The sequence below is a fragment of the Prionailurus bengalensis genome, chromosome D3 (genome assembly GCF_016509475.1).
Source record: "Prionailurus bengalensis isolate Pbe53 chromosome D3, Fcat_Pben_1.1_paternal_pri, whole genome shotgun sequence".
Classification (NCBI taxonomy): Eukaryota; Metazoa; Chordata; class Mammalia; order Carnivora; family Felidae; genus Prionailurus; species Prionailurus bengalensis.
This window is the reverse complement of record NC_057356.1, coordinates 22330050-22345656: the sequence shown is the minus strand read 5'-3', so window position 1 is coordinate 22345656 and position 15607 is coordinate 22330050. Positions and strand designations below refer to the sequence as shown.

The 15607-nt window shown below is 52.3% G+C and overlaps 1 protein-coding gene across 2 annotated transcripts; it reads left to right on the top strand.

Moving 5' to 3' along the window:
* Positions 1-2539: 2539 nt before the first annotated feature.
* Positions 2540-5783, top strand: MTFP1 (mitochondrial fission process 1). Of its 2 annotated transcripts, none has more exons than XM_043559268.1 (4): positions 2540-2747; positions 3499-3626; positions 3929-4161; positions 5126-5783. In XM_043559268.1, the coding sequence occupies exons 1-4, from the start codon at positions 2681-2683 to the stop codon at positions 5238-5240; spliced, it is 543 nt and encodes a 180-aa protein (XP_043415203.1). In that variant the 5' UTR covers positions 2540-2680; the 3' UTR covers positions 5241-5783. The 2 variants fall into 2 exon arrangements, with proteins under 2 accessions (XP_043415203.1, XP_043415204.1); XM_043559269.1 differs by having other exon boundaries at positions 2545-2747; positions 5168-5783.
* The last annotated feature ends 9824 nt before the right edge of the window (positions 5784-15607 follow it).

The following is a 15607-nucleotide window of genomic DNA, read 5'->3' as shown; positions in this document are numbered from 1 at the left end:
CAATTCTTGGGACCCACTGGCTGCCTCTTTAATTACTGATTGTCAGTGACTCAGCTTCTCAGGACAGTGAGATTTGGTGCCCAGCCACTGTCCTCCAACATAAACAAAGCACAGGGAAATTACCTCCAGGGATCCCAGCTCCATGATGGGCCAGGGAGGTTAGGGGTGGGGGTGAGTCCTGAGGCTTCCACCCCCCCTTTTCAGTGCTGCCGGCCTCTCATCAAGTTAACTCTCCATTTGAGCACCCCACACAAAAATGACAAGTGGGCTCAAAACAGTAGATCTCAGTGAGTGCATTTCCCAGTCTGAGTCTCCCACGGTGCCGGCCAGGCCGCTTCCTGACTGACCTCAGCAATGCTTTGGCAGTCCCATCTCTGTGGGAGGCATTCGGCTGGTGCATTGGGTTCCTGGTGTCTGGCGGGGAGGCTGCCCGGGCAGGGGGCCAAAGCCCGGGCCAGCATCTGGGGGCAGCCACAAACGGCCTCACAGGTCCCCAGCCCCTCCATCCACAGTGACGAACAGGGGGCGCTTGGCGACCAGGTACTGGAGGGCACGGACCCTGGGGGCAACCACAGCACTTAACACCACGCCCTGCAAACGAACACTGGAAAACGAACCCGCCTGGGCCCTCGCAGGGACTGCTTTCCCTCCGAGACCCAGGCCCCGGCCCAGCGTGGGGAGATGGTCTGGTGAAACTGAGTAGGGGCTGGGCTGCGTGGACAGCAGCCAGACCGCTTGGCAGGGGTCACCCCGACCTTGGTTTACAACGCTCTGTTAGGAAAATTAACCAATGAATAAAGCAACATTCAGTGCACAGGAAGTGGAAATCAATGCCCGCCGCCTCGCTCCTCTCTGCCCCTCCCTCAGAACGACAAATTTACTCCTCAGCAGCAACTAGCCGGCAATAGGTGGGGAGCATGCGCAGAAGTCACCCGTTACTTCCCTCTGGCGCGCGCTTTCCCTTGGGGCCCAACAGCCAGCTTGCCTCCAGGCTGGCCCAGCCCGTTGCTGTCTTCCGCCATCTTTGTTAAGGGCACCAGGGCTCGCTACTGGCCGCCTTCAAGGTCAGGGCGGAGGCCCCGCCCCACTCGGTCCCTCGTTACGCGCCGGAAGATTCTTGCGCGCTGTTAAGTGCGGGTCTGGGGAGTACGTGCAGCGCCTGCGGTGGGCCCGGGGGGGGGGGGGGGGGGGGGGGGAGCGGACGAACGACGCTCACGTGGTGCTAGGGACCGTCTCCTAATTCCGCGTCAGCATTACCGATGTTTCCGGGGCTGGAGATCCCTTTGGGCCCAAGCCCAGCTTCCTGCGAGGTCACCGCCAACCGGCTGACCTACACGACCGAACGATGACAGAGACGGCCAGGGCTGAAAATGGGGCCCTTAATATTGAATCAGTGGTCTTTATTTTCTCTGTCTTTATTTGATGACAATAAAAGCTAATTCTTTAATGAGCGCATACTAGGTACCATGCAACAACCCTGTGCTTCGTTAGGGCCCTGGGTTGTTGCAGAAATTCAAGGAAATTACGTGCAAAGCGCTTAGAAGAGAGCCTTAACAAGTGAGTGCTCAGTAAATACTGACTACTCATAAATTTTACTGACGTGGCTAATAGGTGGCACAACTGGGATTGAACCCAGGACTACCTGCCTTTAATGGCTGCATCTTCGCTGGCAAAATCCAAAGGATTCAGAGCTTTAGTGAAGTGCACTCATTGCCCACATGAGTAAACAGAGGTCCAGCTGGGGAAGAGTTTCTTAGTAACCACTACCCCCCCAAGACCACACATTCTGTTCTGCTCATTTCCCTGAAGTCTTGTTTCCCTTGACTCATTCATTCGTTGGTTCATTCATTCATTCATTCATTCAAGGTCCTGCCCCCAGGAAGCTTGGTCTGAGGGTTATATGGATCCGGTTAGAACCCAGAGCTTGATAAATGAACATGGCACCTGCCAGGAAGGCACTCGAGTCCAAATACCCACTTCTTCAGGGCGCTCACCATTCACTCCCCAGACTCATTAACTCAACTCCCCTTAAGAGCGTGGAATCTGGAGCCACACGGCCTGGATTCAAATGCCAGCTTCACCACTTAGCTGTATGACCTGGAAAGTGACCCATCTTTTTTGTGCCTCTATTTCATCATCTGTAAAATGGGGGTCCCAGGTTGGTGGGAGGCTTTAAGAAAGTAATCTGTCTAGAGTCTTTAGTCAATGGTCTGATCAGTAAACTTAACAAATGGTTACCTAAAAATAATCCTTGCAACTGTCCGAGGAGTGAACATTGTGTTCCGCATTTAATACATTAATACATTAATAAAATGAGGCTTAGCGAAGTACAGCCTATTGCCTGAGGTCACACAGCTATGAAGTGTAATTAGGAAGTGTAGCTTCCCGCATTTGAACCCCCTTCTCTTAGGCTCCAAAACTACAGTCAGTCAGTCGTGGGAAAGGACTGCGCCAACCGCTCAAACCCAGAAAAAACGTGAAGAAAATTAATCTGTAAAGCCCAAGCCTGGGAGAGGGGCTTCAGTGCGCGGGGTAATTTGCAGACGCTCCCTGCTGGCGGGGACAGCGCGACCTGTCCTTCAGTCCCGGACCTTCAGCAGGTCCTGCCGCGGCAGATTGGAGCGGTAGTGGAAGCTGAAGTGGTATCGGCTGCAGTGGCTGGTGCGGAGGTAGAAGCGCCATGTCCGAGCCGCCCCCTCGGGGTGCTGAGCGCGACATTTTCCGAGACACGTGGGTGCGGTACCTAGGTGAGAGGGGGCCGGGGGTGCGCGAGGGGCTCCGCGACCCCTCACCGTGTGGCTGGAGAGGTAGGGGTCGCCAGACGCTGGTCAGGGGCCTGGAGAAGGTGGAAGGATCTTAGTTCTCATTCTGCCCGGGCCAGAGACTGGGCTCAGAGAGGGCTAGGGACTTGCCCAGAGTCACACAGCTCAGGTCGGCCCACCCCTGCCCTCGGGGTCTGTCTGTACAGATCAGTCTCCCAGGTGTAAGCTCCAGACGGGCTAGGAGGAACGGGGCGGGGGGGGGGGGGGGGGTGGTTACTGGCTGTAGAGTCAGATTATGGGGCCTCATACCGATTCAGTTTGACTCTTGGTTTTCTCATCATAAAGGAATGAACGCAGCGTCTCTCTCATGGGGTGGTAGTTGTAAGGGTAGAAAGAGATAAGGCAGAGGAAAGGCCTGGCACATGGTGAGTACCTCATCAGGGAACTTGCTCTTAGTCTCTCCATTAGTGCTCATGCTTCTAGAACCCAGACTGGGAAGGCAAGTGAGTGATGACAATGGTGACTGTACTCAGCGCTCCCACAATGGGCCTAGAATGGAGGTGGGTTTCATGGATGCCTCTTTATAGACTGGGAATCGAAAGCTCGGAGAAGTAAAATCACTTACCTAAGGTCACCCAGCTCCTCCTTAGCAGGCTGGGAATTAGGACTAGTGCCCCCTTGTGGAGCAAACCATACCCACTCCTACCCCTGGAATTAAATGTCTCCTCTCCAACAGGCTATGCCAATGAGGTGGGAGAGGCATTCCGCTCCCTGGTGCCAGCGGCTGTGGTGTGGTTGAGCTATGGTGTATCCAGCTCCTACGTGCTGGCAGATGCCATTGACAAGGGCAAGAAGGCAGGAGATGTGAGTGTTAGCCTGCCTCTCAACCCCCGACCCTAGTCCACTCCCTTGTGATTTAGTCCCCAGCCTTGCATGTGGTAAAATCCCTTGTGGGACAGTCCAACCCCTACAACCTTGCCTGGTGCAGTCCATACCCCCATCCTGTTTGTAGGGTGCTACATCCTGCCCCCAGCCCTGAATTGGTACAGTCCAGAACCCGACACCCCCAACCGGCCACTTCCCTCCCCTGGTCCAACCTCATGCCCCTTGTCCACAGCGTTTCCCACCTCTGCCCTGCTGGATGAAGTATCTCTTGTCCCTACCAGGTACGAAGCCCTGAAGCAGGCCGCAGCACCAGGGTGACTGTGGCTGTGGTGGACACTTTCGTGTGGCAGGCTCTGGCTTCTGTGGCCATCCCAGGCTTCACTATCAACCGTGTGTGTGCTGCCTCTCTCTACATCCTGGGCACTGCCACCCGCTGGCCTCTGTCCATCCGCAAGTGGACTACCACTGCACTGGGGCTTCTGGTCATCCCTGTCATCATCCACCCCATTGACAGGTGAGTGCCCCTTCCAGCTTCAGGGATCATCCACTCTACAGGTGGAGATAAGCTCTGAGAGACATGGTGTCCCCACTTTGCACACAACAGTAGCAGCAGAGGCAGGGCTGGCACTCAGGACTCCTCAGGTAGAAAGGACAGTCTGTGTCCTCGTCATATGATCCTGGCAGGTACTTTGGCAGTAAACATAAGGAGGATGCCTTGAGGGTATGGGACACAGGACCAGTAAGTTCTAGAAAGAAAACCTAGTGTTACAAAACAACCGGAGGCAGGCAGGAACAGGTGCGCATTGGAGGGGATGGGTTTGGGGAGATTTTGGTGACAGGAGCCCACCTGAAACTGGGCTAAGTAAAATAAGAATTAATTGCTTCATGAAACTGAAAAGTCCAGAGTTCTGCTGCTTTCAGGCATGGCTGGATCTAGGCACCCAAATGATGTCATTAGGGGTCTTGGTCTCCCCATCCTGATGCCTGTCTTCTGACACCACCCCCTATTGGCTTCACTCATATTCTCCACAGGGGAGCAGAGATGGCTTCCAGCAGTTCCCAGCTTCCATCCTACCAGCTTAGCAAGACCCATAGGAAGCTTCTTATAGTCGACCATAAATAAATAAATAAATAAATAAATAAAGTAAGTAAGTAAGTAAGTAAGTAAGTAAGTCGGAAAGCTGTCATTGGTCTATTCTGGACTGAGTGCCTAGTCCTGAGCCAGTTTCCCTTTTCTGATTGGCCAGGCGTGGGTCATGTGCCTGCTCATAGAACCAAAGATGGGCCAACCTAGATCAACATAGAGTGGGAGGAGCAGTCTTTTTCCGAGGGAACATAGCTGACCCAAAGGCCCAAGGGTGAGCCTTTTAACCTCTCTGTGCCTCAGTTTCCCCAACTGAATAGAGAAATGGCACTGTGTCCTGCATCTAGGAATCCCTTCGCTGGCCCTGACCTCCTGCCTCCCATTCCCCCACTAGCACCCATTGGTCACCTGCTCATCACTGTCCACTGTCCCACAGATCAGTGGACTTCCTCCTGGACTCCAGCCTCCGCAAGCTCTACCCTTCAGTGGAGAAGCCCAGCTCCTCCTGATCCCGCCCTGGTACCTGGTGTGTGAGTTGGCCTACTCCCTGCTCTGGTCCAACTTCCTCCTCTTGCCAGGGGATGTGGATGCCTGGCTTTCTGGGGTCTGAGGCCCTGGCGTCTGAGTATATTTGAGCCCAATGGAAAGTGAGACACAAAGGCCTCAAGGAGCAGCAGCTGCAGTAACTCACAGAAAGGGGACACCTGAACCCTATTTGCTTCCATGGAATCCGTGATACTGAGTGGGAGTGGACCTGTCTTTTGACAAGGAAGTAACATCCTCCCATGGAGGATAAGCAGACTAAGGCCCAGATAGGGCCAGGAATACAGCCAAGATCACTTGGCAAGCTGGGGACCCAGGAGTCCCAGTGGCTTGGCCCCATGGCAGTATGGCTGGCTGGAGGAGCAGCAGACACACGGAGAAATGTAGCAGTGCAGTGGTGGGCACCCTCAGGACTGATTCTCTGGCCAGCCCATCCCTGGTGCAGGAGCTGCTCGGACTTGCCTGGAAGACAGGACAGCCCCCGGCCCAATAAATCCTCAAAAAGTTGAGTTCTCTTCTCCTTTCCTCTTGGGGATGAGCAGGGGTGTGGTGGTGGGGAGCAAGCCTGGGGGCCCTCAGAGGTGGAGGCCAACTTTGGCTATGCATTGCTTGCAATAGCCAGCACTGGGCCTGTCTGTACCTCCCCACCCACCAGTGCTCCCCTGCAGATGCCTGGGATCCCACCTTTGGTGCTGTCAGCCTCCTTTGGGCATTGACCTCTTTGCAAGCCTAAAGGACCAATACTTCTGGAAGGGGAGCCTGTTGGGCAGGAACCACCTGAACCTGAAGGTGCCTGAGGTGAAGACAGCCCCCATATGAGTATCACAGAAGACTCAGGAGTCTTGGAGAAAAAAGAGTGACCCGGTAGTAGGGGGCAGGGGCTGTCCCTGGGAGCACTGTAGGAAGGGAGACATTCCTCCTTGATTCTGGGCCAGCCCCTTTTTTGGCTGTTAACAACTTGGAGGGGTAGAGAGGTGGGGAATGGGGTTTTGGATGTGGAGCAGAAACAGGCCTAGGTCTCTGTCACTCAGCACTGCTCCAAGCCACAAATCGGTTCCAGCCGAGACCCTGGCCATGCCCCTTGCAGCCCAGGTACAGACTGGGGGGGCTAACCCCACCCCAGAGAGACCCCCTGCACCTGGATGGGGACTTATAGGAGCCAAGGGACTGGGCAGGATGGCTAGTGAGACAAGATGGGGGCTCCAGTTGTGGCTCATGCTCTGGGGGTGTCTGCAGCTGCAGGGTGAGTCTGATGTCTGGGGGTCTCTGACGGTGAGCCTTTCTCTGCTGCCCTTCTCATCCCACAGCAGCTGGGTTCCTTTCTCAGTCCCTCCCTGACCTCTGCTCAGTCTCCTGCTGCTCCCTCCGGCTCCCTTAAATGCTCTGAGCCCCTGCAATTCTCCAGCCCTTTCTCTGCCCCCTTCTATGCCCCTCTCCAGTCCTGCATCCCCCTGTACCCCCCACCAGGTTCACACCTGCATCCCTATGACATCTGGGTTCTACCACCAGTTCCCTGCTCAGTTAGTCTCTAACCTTCCACCCTCTGAGTTCCCCCTAAAACTGGGAGCTGCTGGCCAGAGTCAGACCTCTGTGTTTTGGGCCACAGCTCTTGGACCTGCCCCAGCCTTGTGTTCTTCCCTATCACCTGCCTCCTAGCCTCTCTTATCCCACCCCACACTCTTCCTCAGCTGGAAATACTTTTCCTCTTAGTCAACCTTGAACATTCTTCATAACCAGCCCCGATACCCCTTCTGTATTGCCCCTCAGCTCTTTCTGAGAGTGTGCACCTGTTGTGTGGTTACCTGCCCCTGGTCACCCCATCAAAGAGCCTTGGCAGGTTGGAGCCTCTTGGTTTTGTAGGTAGGGGTTAGGGGTAGGCTCTGAGGCACTCATAGCAGTGGGGGGGATGGGCCTATGGAAGGTACTGTCGTGCTTCTGAAGACCTTTGAGGAAGCTGACCCTGGCCCTTCCAAACTATGAGACCCACTCAAGTTATCTGTTGATCAGGAGAATCAAAGAGGGATCTGGCCTCTGGAGAGCCCTCTGAGCCCCCTTCTATGTGTGATCTTGGGCAAATCCCTTCCCTCTCTGAGCCTCAATTTCCCCAAGTATAAAATGAGGGCATTAAGCTTGGTCTGCCACTTTTGAGCTTCTGGTCTCATCTTTATTAAACAGATGCCTAGAGACTCATTCAATTCCATTCATACAATCTTGGTAAGTGCCTTACTGAGAGAAGGCTCTTAGTCACTGACATCATGGTGTAAACATGTTCTGTTCTTGCTTTGAGATAAATAGCTTCGTTTTCTCTCAACTTTCAGCACCAGTGGGCAGATACTAGGTCAGAAGGTTAGAGGTATGTAGAGGTTGGGTGGGTGGATGGCTTAAAGCCTTCTGGTGGGATATCTTTATCTTCCAGCCTCTGGCAAGGCCACTGAGGAGGCTTCCCACCAGTTGACATGGTCCTTTTAGTTGAGTTAGGCTTCTGACTCCAGGGAGCCCAGAGGTGAGCGAGGGAGTCCCTTTCCAGAGTTTGGGCCCTTTTCAGGGTGCCCTTCACAGTGGAAGACACTGGGGCCCCAGGTTCGGGGACCCTTGGCAATCCCAGTAGAACCTGGTTCTGGCTTCTTCCTTCCCCCTTCCCCCATTTGGCCCTCATTCATGGCCTGCCAGAGTAAAGCCCAAAATCTCAGACAAGTTAGCTTTAAGCTCGCTCACCCCATCACTGTGGAAGCCACTCACCCCTCTGAGCCTCCTCACCCTGAAGAAGGGTAACTGCCACCCACTATATATTAATAAATGCTACCGTTTGTTGCCTGGCAGCTTCCATTTTTCTGTGATGACCTCATTTGATTCTCCTAAGAATCCTATGCAGTAGACGTGGTAAATGACCAGCCCCATTTTAGAGATGAGGAAACTGAGGCTTGAGGTCACATAGGCACCACTTAGCCCAGTACACCCGTTCTCTCCAAGTCAACAACACAGTCTGGGGGGTGGAAGCTGTTGCCCAGCCCCTTTCCAGCCCTTGCTGGTGTACTTACTGCCTCTCCAGGCCCTGATCAACCTCTGCCTCTTACGCCAGGGAGTCTCCCCAGCTTGCTGATGCTGTTGCCGATGCAGATGTCAGGGACTCTGCTCATGGTGGTGTTGACGTCTATCCTAGGCATGGGCTTCTGCATCTTCACCCACTGCCGCTGGCTCAGGGCACAGAGCCTTGCAGACATGTCCAGCTGCAGGCCTAAGCAGCGGGGTCTAAGGAGCCCCCAACCCCTACCGAAGTTTTCCAATAAAGAGATGTTCACCAATGACTCTATTACTTATGATTTTCCTGAGGCAGTTTGGGGAAATAAGGCCCCCCAAAGCAGGAGCTAGTGTTGGGTCTTCTATGAGGCCCCTGGGAATAAGCAGATCTTGTGCCTGCCAAATGTGAACCTGGGCAGGAGTGGTGGGGTGGTGGGCAAACCTGTGGCTTACCCGGGGACACTGAGACTAGGGTGCTTCTCCTTGTCTCCTCTAATATTTGCCCAGCAGCCCCCTAGGCAGAGGTTGGGCCTCTCCTGGATGCCTGAGACCCAGGCCCATCTGGAGGCTTTGCACATCCTCTTGCTGTGGGCCAAATAGTGGTGTGCTAGTGCTGTTCATAGGGGCCAGAGCTGATATTGTTACCTTTTTAGGAATCATTTTAAACAGAGCCATTATTAAAAATTAAATGAGGGGGAGAGGCTGGTGCAAGATGCCTGCAGTGTGTCAGAGCGTCAAGGGCCTGGTTGCTGTAATAACCGAAAGAGTCTCTGGCCCGGGTCTGGCCACGGCAGAGTGGCAAGGGGCCACTGCTGTGCTTCTGGACCTGCCCAGTTCCAGTGGGGAGGCCCAAGCCAAGAAATTAGGGAAGAGCTGGAAAAAAAAAATTAAATAAGGTGAAAAAAAGAAGGATATAAACAGATTTAAATGCATTATATTGGGGCACGTGGGTGGCTCAGCTGGTTAAGTATCTGACTTTGGCTCAAGTCAGGATCGCATGGTTCATGAGTTTGAGCCCTGCTTCGGGTGAGCACAAACCCCTCATCGGGTGAGCTTGAACCCTGCTCAGATGAACATGAGCCCCGCTTCTCTCTCTCTCTCTCTCTCTCTCTCTCTCTCTGCCCTTGATTACTTGTGGCCTTGATTTTCTCCCCCCAAATAAATAAATAAATAAATGTGATATATTGGGGCACCTGGTTGGCTCAGTGCAGCTCTTGATCTTGCGGTCATGGATTCAAGCCCCATGTAGGGTGTAGAGATTACTTAAATAAGTAAAACTTTACAAAAATGTGTTACATTAAAAACAAAGGTACTGAAAAGTTATCATCACGAAGAAAAATTTGTAGCTTATGTGTGGTAATGGATGTTCACTAGACGATTATAATCATTTTGCAATATATCCAAATTGCAAATCATCTACACCCAAAACTAATATAATGTCAATTATATCTCAAAAAACCACACACACACACACACACACACACACACTCAACCAAAAAAGAACAGGTAGTAACACTCAAAACATGTTGCTTCTTGGTGATTTTACTAGACTTCATTATTATCTACACTCTTGAGGTTATTTATATTTCTTGTTATCTGTTTGGTGGCTGTACTCTATTAGAGTATTAGCATGTTGCTTCTACAACTCTGTGTTCAGTAACTTCTCTTGGGTAGCTTGAAATAGGTCACAATGGGACTATTAAATTTTTTTTTTAATGTTTATTTATTTTTGAGAGAGAGCATGAACAGGGGAGGAGACAGAATCTGAAGCCGTCTTCAGGCTCTGAACTATCAGCACAGAGCCTGATGCAGGGCTCAAACTCACAAACCATGAGATCATGACCTGAGCTGAAGTTGGACGCTTAACTGACTGAGCCACCCAGGTGCTCCTTGATGGCACTGTTTATACCACGAAGATCAACAAATCAGGGTCCTCTTGCCTGGGGAGCCAGTAAATTAAACATTTACCAGCACACTACTGCTCTGGCCCTCCTGCCAACCCAGGAGGTGGGTCATAGCACCATCATCCCCCTGTATAGACCCACATCTAGGATCAGAGAGGGCAAGTGACCTGGCAGAGGCCTCACAGCCTGTAAGGTCATAGGTAAGACTCATCCCTGGTCTGCTCCTTCTCCCAAAAAAGCCAGGTGGGGAGAAGGGAAGGTGGCCTCGGCTGCAACCCTTGCTCCTCTGGAGCCTTCACTCCAGCTTTCCTCCGGCTGCTACCCCAGCGCCTGGTGCTCTGGCTCAGGCCCTTCTCGCTCTTCCCTGGGTGTTCCCATTCACTCATATAGTTTCTGCCCCAATCCTCTGCCACCACGTGTCCTATCTGTCCCCTCCAGGCTTGGATGAGGGCAGCAGCCTCTGGCTTATCTCCCCACCACACCCCCACCCCCACCCCTGGCTTTTCTATCTACCCAACATTCTTAAAATGTTCAGAACAGAGTCCAGACTCCTTGTGGGGACTCTTACTTAGATCCCTACATAGTATGGATGACCCCACCCTTGCCCCTTCCCCTAAATCTTCATTTCAGCCATTCTGTCCTTTTTGGTTTCTTAGATCTGACATTTGTCTTGACTGGGCTTTCTCATACAGTGTTCCCTCCTACTGGACACTCCCTTCCAACCTTTACCCCACCTCACACTGTAGGCCCACCCTCCCTCCGCTGACTACAGCCTACTCAATTCCTTCCCCCTCAAAGTACCCTCTGACCCCCTAGTGCTGGCTTGGTAGCTTCCTCTGGGCTCCCTCCAGCCTGATACTTCCTCCATTGCCTGAAAGGAGGGGCAGGCCCCTTTTGGGATTCACGGGCGGGGAGGCTTGTCTTTTCCCAATGCCCCCCAGGCCTTTGTCCGAGAGCATTCTGGGAGTTGGGTCTCCCCGGTGGCCACTTCATGCAATGCTCAGCATCACCACAAAGAGGCAGCACCACCAAACATGCTTTGTTGGCTGTTTCAAACTGCCTCCAGGGTTTTTGAGAACAGCATGTTAGTGAACCCCTGGGGGCCTGCACCAAGTCCTGTGCTAAGCACTTCCTGCCATGTGGCTCATTTACTCTTTACAACCACATCATAGTTAGGTCTGTGTTTCTTGGAGTTGGAGTCACTAGCCTAAGCTCACACAGTCTGTCCCCCACCCCTACCTGCCCTCCCATGTAACTCAACATTCTCTCCAGTTCTTCTAACTTCCCTCTCTCCCTCCTCCCCTAACCTCTCTCAGCCCAATTCTGATTCTGTTCCCATTGTCTTCCAACTCATGGTTCTCTACACAGCAAGGGCAGAGCTGATTCACAGGCTGTGTGACCATGGGCAAGTTACCTAACCTCTCTGAGCCTCGGTTTCCTCACCATACAATCTTCTATAATGAGCTCCTAAAACTGCTGCCAGGATTATAGGAGAAATGGCTCACAAAGCATTCAGCCAGAGCAAGGCTCACAGAGAGAGCTCCACAAACACTGGCCATTATTAGTGTGTCAAGACACCTCTACTTCAAGGGCAATTGATTGAATCATTCCATCTGATGACTAATCCAGATATAAATTATGCCAGTTATATGCTTCAAGGATTCCACTCCCTAAGAATTTATTCAGAGGAAATAATTGGATGATTGTCCAAAGATGTGCAGCTGAAGGTGATCGTCGTGGACTTATTTGTACGAACTAAGATCTTGGGAACTCCTTAAATGCCCAACGCATAAAGGAACATTCTTCTGAGCTGATGGTGCTGGTGGCTGAATCTCCCCAAGGGCCTTCTGTTCTGATACCTCGAATGACTCCAGGCAGCCTCCACGATCCAGTCCCAACACCTCAGCGTGGCATTCAGAGCCTTGAGGCCTTGACAGCCTCATCTCTCATCACGACTCACCCCTGCACCTGCATTCCTGCCTCTGCTGACTCCTTACCGTTCCCTGGATGTGCCCTGTGCGTTAGCCTCTGTTCCTTCATCCAGGCTGTGCCCTCTCCACTTCCGTGTTCTTCTGTTGCCAGCCCCAGCTCTGATGGTACCTGCCCCATGAACACTTCTCGACTTTTTCTCCAGACAGCATCATCTTGCTGTGCAGCCCCCTCCATCATCATGCCCCTCCCTCCCCTTGGACAAGAGTTATGAAAGACTGAGAGCAAACATGGATGGAGCACTTACTGTGTGCCAGGCACTGTACTAAGCACTGTGTTATACAACCTCCACCAGAGCCAGTGCAGTGGGTTCTCATCCTACAGATGAGAACATGAAGCCCACTGTGCGGTAAGCCTTCCATCAGCATTAACTCTTACAGACCTCACTAAATCCTCATGAGTAAGGAGGACGTTGGTATCTTTTCTAAAATCAGGAGGCACTGCAGGCAGATGGGGGAGTGTGGAAGTATTTGGCCTGTGCCCAGCTCAGCCATGCCCTAGGCTCACCTGTGGGCTCCAGAGGAGGTTTGTTCCCTCCCCAGCCTCCTCTGGACCATTTTAAGGGGGCTTGTGGAGGGGGGGCAGCAGTGTTTCTTTTAATTATCACCACCCCCAGGGGCCTTCTGCAGGTTGCTCTGGTCTTGCTGCAGCTGGGTAAGTTCTGGGCAATGGGGATCCCTTGGGACCTGGAGTGCTGGGTGGGGGTCCTTCCCCCCTCCCCGAGCTGAGCCTCCCCCTATCAGCAGTGCACCTGGTGAGCCCCTTTGAGGATAACTTGAGGAGCAGCAGGAGCAGACTTGGCATCCTGGGGATACCTGGAGGAGGGGACTTCTTTCCTGATGGCCTGTGAGTGGCTCTGCTGGTTGCCTTTCAACACTTGGCCTCACCTCCTAACGCCTCCAGCCCCTGGAGTTCCTTGCTGCTTCCCCCACTGAGAGCTAATGACACTAGAACCCTGGGTCACCTATTCTTCTTCCCTGACCTTCACCCTGCTTCTTGGGAGTCTTTCAGCCTTGTCCTAGGCTGAGCAGGATCCTCCTGGAGTCCAGGCAGTCCTGCTTCTTGAGGCTCGGGGTCCCCAGCCAGGCAAACTTGGGGGGCAGAGGCCCCCCCAGTTATGCACCCCTGGCTTCTAAGGCAGAGCTTGTCATGCAGTAAACACCTAGCAAACGCTAAACAGATGCCTTACCTTCGTATCTTAAAAAAAACAAATGAACACCCAAAAAGCCTAAAACTTCTTTCTGGTCTTTGGTCTGCCATTGCCCTCTGGGATGAGATAATCCTTCTTCAGACAGGGTGGCGAGGTGGTCAGGAGCCCAAATGGTAAAAAGAATTAATTGGGGCTATGCAGGGGTGAGTGTGCTTTTACACCACTGCTCACACAGACGAGAAGAAATAGGGAAAGGTAAACTCAGGTTTCATTTTTTTTTTAATTTTTGAAAAAAAAATTTTATTTTTGAAAGAGAGAGAGAGCACAAGTGGGGGAGGGGTAGAGAGAAGGAGACACAGAATCTGAAGCAGGCTCCAGGCTCTAGGTTCCAAGCTGTCAGCACAGAGCCCGGACGCAGGGCTCAAATCCACAAACCAAGAGATCACGGCCTGAGCTGAAGTCGGACGCTTAACCAACTGAGCCACCCAGGCACCCCAAACTCAGGTTGTATTTTAATGCTGTTTGGTATCCTTAGAGTCTTGCCATATGAGAACTCCAACCTTTAAATATTTCTGGAAGAGGGGCATCTGGGTGGCTCAGATGGTTAAGTGTCTGACTCTTGATTTTGGACCAGGTCATGATCTCACAGTTTAGGAGTTTGAGCCCTACATTGGGCTCTGTGCTGACAGCTAGGAGCCTGCTTGGAATTCTCTCTCTGTCTCTCTCTCTCTCTCTGTCTCTCTCTCTCTCTCCCTCTCTCTCTGCCCCTTTCATGATCACACATTCTCTCTCTCTCACTCAAAGTAAATAAACATTTAAAAAAATATTTCTGGGGCACCTGGGTGGCTCAGTCAGTTGGACATCCAACTTCAGCTCAGGTCATGATTTCACAATTCATGAGTTCGAGCCCCACGTTGGGCTCTGTGCTGACAGCTCAGAGCCTGGAGCCTGCTTTGGATTCTGTGTCTCCCTCTCTCTCTGCCCCTCCCCTGCTCTCTCTCTCTGTCTCTCCCTCTATCAAAAGCAAATAAACTATAAGAAAATAAAAAAAATTTTGAATTAAATATATTTCTGGAAGAGACCTTGCTTGGGAGTTTGAATCTGAGTTCTGCAGCTGAGAAGCTGCATGTAACACCCATGGGCAGATGGCAGCAGGACTTCCTGCCTCAGTGTCCACATCTGAAAAATAGAAGTGGTTGTGCAGTTCACAAAGTATGTGTGAAATTTCCCCAAATGGCAGCTATGATGATACTCAGTGCTGGTCAAGCTCATTTGAGCAGCTTCTCTTTGGCCTTCCCACCCCCATTACCTCCCCTGGGGTAACTTGCCCAGGGCTTGCCCTTCAGTCTGGCTGTGGGGACCCACCAAATGCCCTTGACCTGTGGTGCCTCTTTCTCTGCAACCACTCAGCCTAGGCCACTCCTTGGGCAGGAGGTGAACAGTTCTGTTGCAGGTGGCCTGTCATTGACCCAGCATGGCCCTCTGAAGAACCCCTTCCAGGAGCCTTCACCCTGTATCACAAAGCCCCAGCAGGTGACTCTCCAGGTACTGCATGGTGAGTCTTGGGCTGTTGTGTATATGTGTGTGTGTGGGGGGATGGAGTGTGGACCCCCGAGGGTTGCCTAAGGGGGAGATCAGAGTGTGGTCTACCTATACCATCTTGTGTCTGGCCTCAGTCTTCTGCCCTTGGTGGAACAGGTGCACACCCATTTGGTAGATGAGACTGGGGTAGAGAACTGAGGTTCAACCGTCTCTCTGAGCCTCCATCATCCTACCTGTAAAATGGGTCTAGCAAACACTTCTAGGACCATTCAGGAATAAATGGAATTATGGTTGTGACCTAACAGGCATGCAGTATATACTTGTTAGGAGGTGGCGATGACTACTTACCAGGAATAACCCTCTTCCCTCTCTTCCCCCAGATGCCTTGCCACCTCCCCATGTAGAAGGCTCATGGCTGACTCTTGAAGCCTACATCCAGCTTGTGTCAAACTAGGCCATGAAATTCTACGTGGATGAGTGTGTGGGCTCTCAGAGCCATTACCTGAACCACTCCCAGAGAATATACACCCTTGTCTTCAACTGAGGGTCTAAGAGGCTACAGAGGGAGTAAGAGGGAGGGCAGGGGCTTATCCCTACCCTGATGTCTTGCTGAGCTGGGCCATTGGTGTGATAATGTAGAGGGGTCTATCTTGTTGTACTTGGTCATTGGTGACCAGCCTTTTTTTGTGTCTGATCTGAACTTGTCTGGGTCTGAACCTGCCACCTGGGC

Bases quoted from the DNA above. Each gene is read 5' to 3' on its own strand.
- MTFP1 (XM_043559268.1), top strand. From the start codon at position 2,681: ATGTCCGAGCCGCCCCCTCGGGGTGCTGAGCGCGACATTTTCCGAGAC. The intron at 3,627-3,928 runs GTGAGTGTTAGC...TGTCCCTACCAG, and splicing joins AGGGCAAGAAGGCAGGAGAT to GTACGAAGCCCTGAAGCAGG. The intron at 4,162-5,125 runs GTGAGTGCCCCT...TTCCCCCACTAG, and splicing joins ATCATCCACCCCATTGACAG to CACCCATTGGTCACCTGCTC.